We start from the raw sequence: 2290 nt of genomic DNA on the forward strand, positions 1-2290 counted from the left end.
AGGTTCTTTGTCGGATTCTAATCCTTCAGATCCATGAGTTCTTTTGTTGCCACTAACTTCCTGCTGTGGAATTTTCTGCTCCTGAGAATGATCCTCCATTTGTGGGTCTAGTGCTTTTTTTTCCTGTGTGCCGTTCTGTTCCATATTTATATCCGGTTCCTCTTGGTTTGCTGTGTGCTCTGTCTGAATGTTCTCTTCTTCCAGCGGTTCTGTATTCTGCCACCCATTTGGCTTTTTTTGCTGTTTCTTGTTTCCTTTTGGATTCTTTCTGGCCAGTGGGCAAGAATTTTGGAGGTGTCCTGTTTGCCGACAGCTGCGGCATCTGAATGCAGTGTTTTCATAGTCGAGGGGTTGTATCCACTCCGTGTTGTTATAGTTTAATGAAATTTTATCTGACAGCCCCTGACTCAAGTCCACTTCGACGCAAATTCTGGCAAAGGTGAAAATCCCTCTGCTATATCTGTCTTCGTCAATTTTTAGGAATTTCCCCAAGGAATCCCCAATCGCAGATAGTACAGTATGATGCCAGAAATGTAATGGGAGGTTGTGTAGCCTCACCCAAACAGGTGTTGTTGTGATTTTCATAGTGTTTGCATCAAAATCAGCAAACCAAGGGGTAACAAAGAGGCCTGCATTACCCCAAAACCAAGGCCCCTCCTTGATGATACTATCCCTTTCTTCCTCTGTGTGGAAGTTTACAATGAAAAACCCTTTTGAACATAGGTATATATCACATTCTGGTGTCCAGCGGGAATATATGCATTGATGTAAAGCATCGGATTTTGGCCAGTAACCATTAAATCTACATATAACAGCATGTTTTGAGAGTTCAGAGTGTAGTGCATTTACCTCTGGTATAGTAACTTTGAGCATGTAATAATCCAGTTTTTGATCTACTATATGTGGCCCTGGTTGCTCTGGTGGTGGCTTTGGTTTGGTCGGCATTTTTCCCTTCCCCTTAACTGCATCACGGAAGGAGCCTGGAATCTGTGATCCACTGGCTGCTGCACCTCCCTGAAGCCTCATGTTGACAATAATGTTAGATCCTGGCTTAATGTTGTAGTGGCCTATTGCCCAGTGATCTTGTAGCGATCTGCCTTCTGAGAGCAGATGTTGATATCCTTCCGGGAGGCCAATGTGATTGGCAATGATTTTCTTCAGTTTTGAGACTTTGTCTGAAGCTTGAACCCAGATTGGGGTTGATTTCCCAGAGGGGGGCTTTATAAAGATTTGGAAACGTAGATCTGATGAGGATGTTGCTATGGGAGATATGGGAACTATTCTCCTCATTTGCTTTGTTGGATCTGGCCATCTGGGTGGTCCTTTTGCATACATGTCTACCAAAGCTCTCCCTACAAATATATCACATTCGAAACCCCTTTTAAGCAAAGAGTCATGAATCTCCTTACCCTGTTGCAGAGCCCCTTGGACTGTGCACGCTGAAATAACGGTTGCCACGGTCATCGATTCGGGTTCGACACATTCCTCCTGCATTCCATATAAAAGCTTCCAGGCCTCATCAATCTGACTGCTCTAAATATACCCTGTATTTATCACTGTCCATGAGGCAACATCTTTTTCAGACATTTTTCCAAACACTTGGCGCGCATCCTCGATTAGGTCCCTTTTTCCATTCATGTCTAACAGGCCATTTGCCAGAACACATTGGAAGCGAGCCCTGTTCTGGCAATACAATCATGCACTTCGGTCCCTTTCTGCAGAGCGGAGTGCTCCGTGCACGCTTTCAGAAAGAGGGGAGATGTAAGATTTTCTGGAGCCACGCCTTCCTGTTGCATCTGATCATAAAGCTCCAGGGCCTTGCCGCTATATCCGTGCTGTACATATCCTCTGATCCGAGCGTTACAGGCATAAACGTTCCACTTGGGTATCCTCTCGTACGCAATCTCGGCATCCCTAAATGTAACCCTTATGGCATACAAATTTGCGAGCTGCGCGCCTAAAACAGTTATGAATATTCGGGTGTGCATTTGCTTGCCATCTGCCAGGGTTCTGGTGTTGGCACAGGCCTGTAGGGGAGAATCGCAGGTGTCGTAGTCCATTGGAGAAGCGCAGGTCCTATTCCTTTCAGCGTTAGCCACCATCACATGGGATATATGTATGTATAGTAGAATGTATTTTTTATTTTGTTTATGTGTTATGATCTTGCCATTGTTTATTTTATGTTTTTAGGATTTGTATGCAGGTAATTTTTGTATGGGGTTAAAACCTACAACTATCCTCCCATCCTTGGTGGAGGTAATTTTCATTCACTACTCCTTAAAAGCTATCT

At 44.2% G+C, this 2290-nt stretch overlaps 1 protein-coding gene across 1 annotated transcript; it reads right to left on the reverse strand.

The window, feature by feature from the left end:
• Positions 1 to 1640: 1640 nt before the first annotated feature.
• LOC149230123 (pentatricopeptide repeat-containing protein At3g63370, chloroplastic-like) lies at positions 1641 to 2060 on the reverse strand. The gene has a single exon (XM_089381207.1). The coding sequence runs from the start codon at positions 2058 to 2060 to the stop codon at positions 1641 to 1643; it is 420 nt and encodes a 139-aa protein (XP_089237333.1).
• Positions 2061 to 2290: the final 230 nt, after the last annotated feature.

This window comes from Pinus tabuliformis, chromosome J (assembly GCF_031772625.1).
Source record: "Pinus tabuliformis cultivar Carrire ecotype Pingquan chromosome J, CPIR1, whole genome shotgun sequence".
In the NCBI taxonomy this organism is placed as follows: Eukaryota; Viridiplantae; Streptophyta; class Pinopsida; order Pinales; family Pinaceae; genus Pinus; species Pinus tabuliformis.

What these genes read in the sequence shown, in the direction of transcription:
- LOC149230123 (XM_089381207.1), bottom strand. Translation starts at nt 2,060, where the DNA reads ATGGACTACGACACCTGCGATTCTCCCCTACAGGCCTGTGCCAACACC.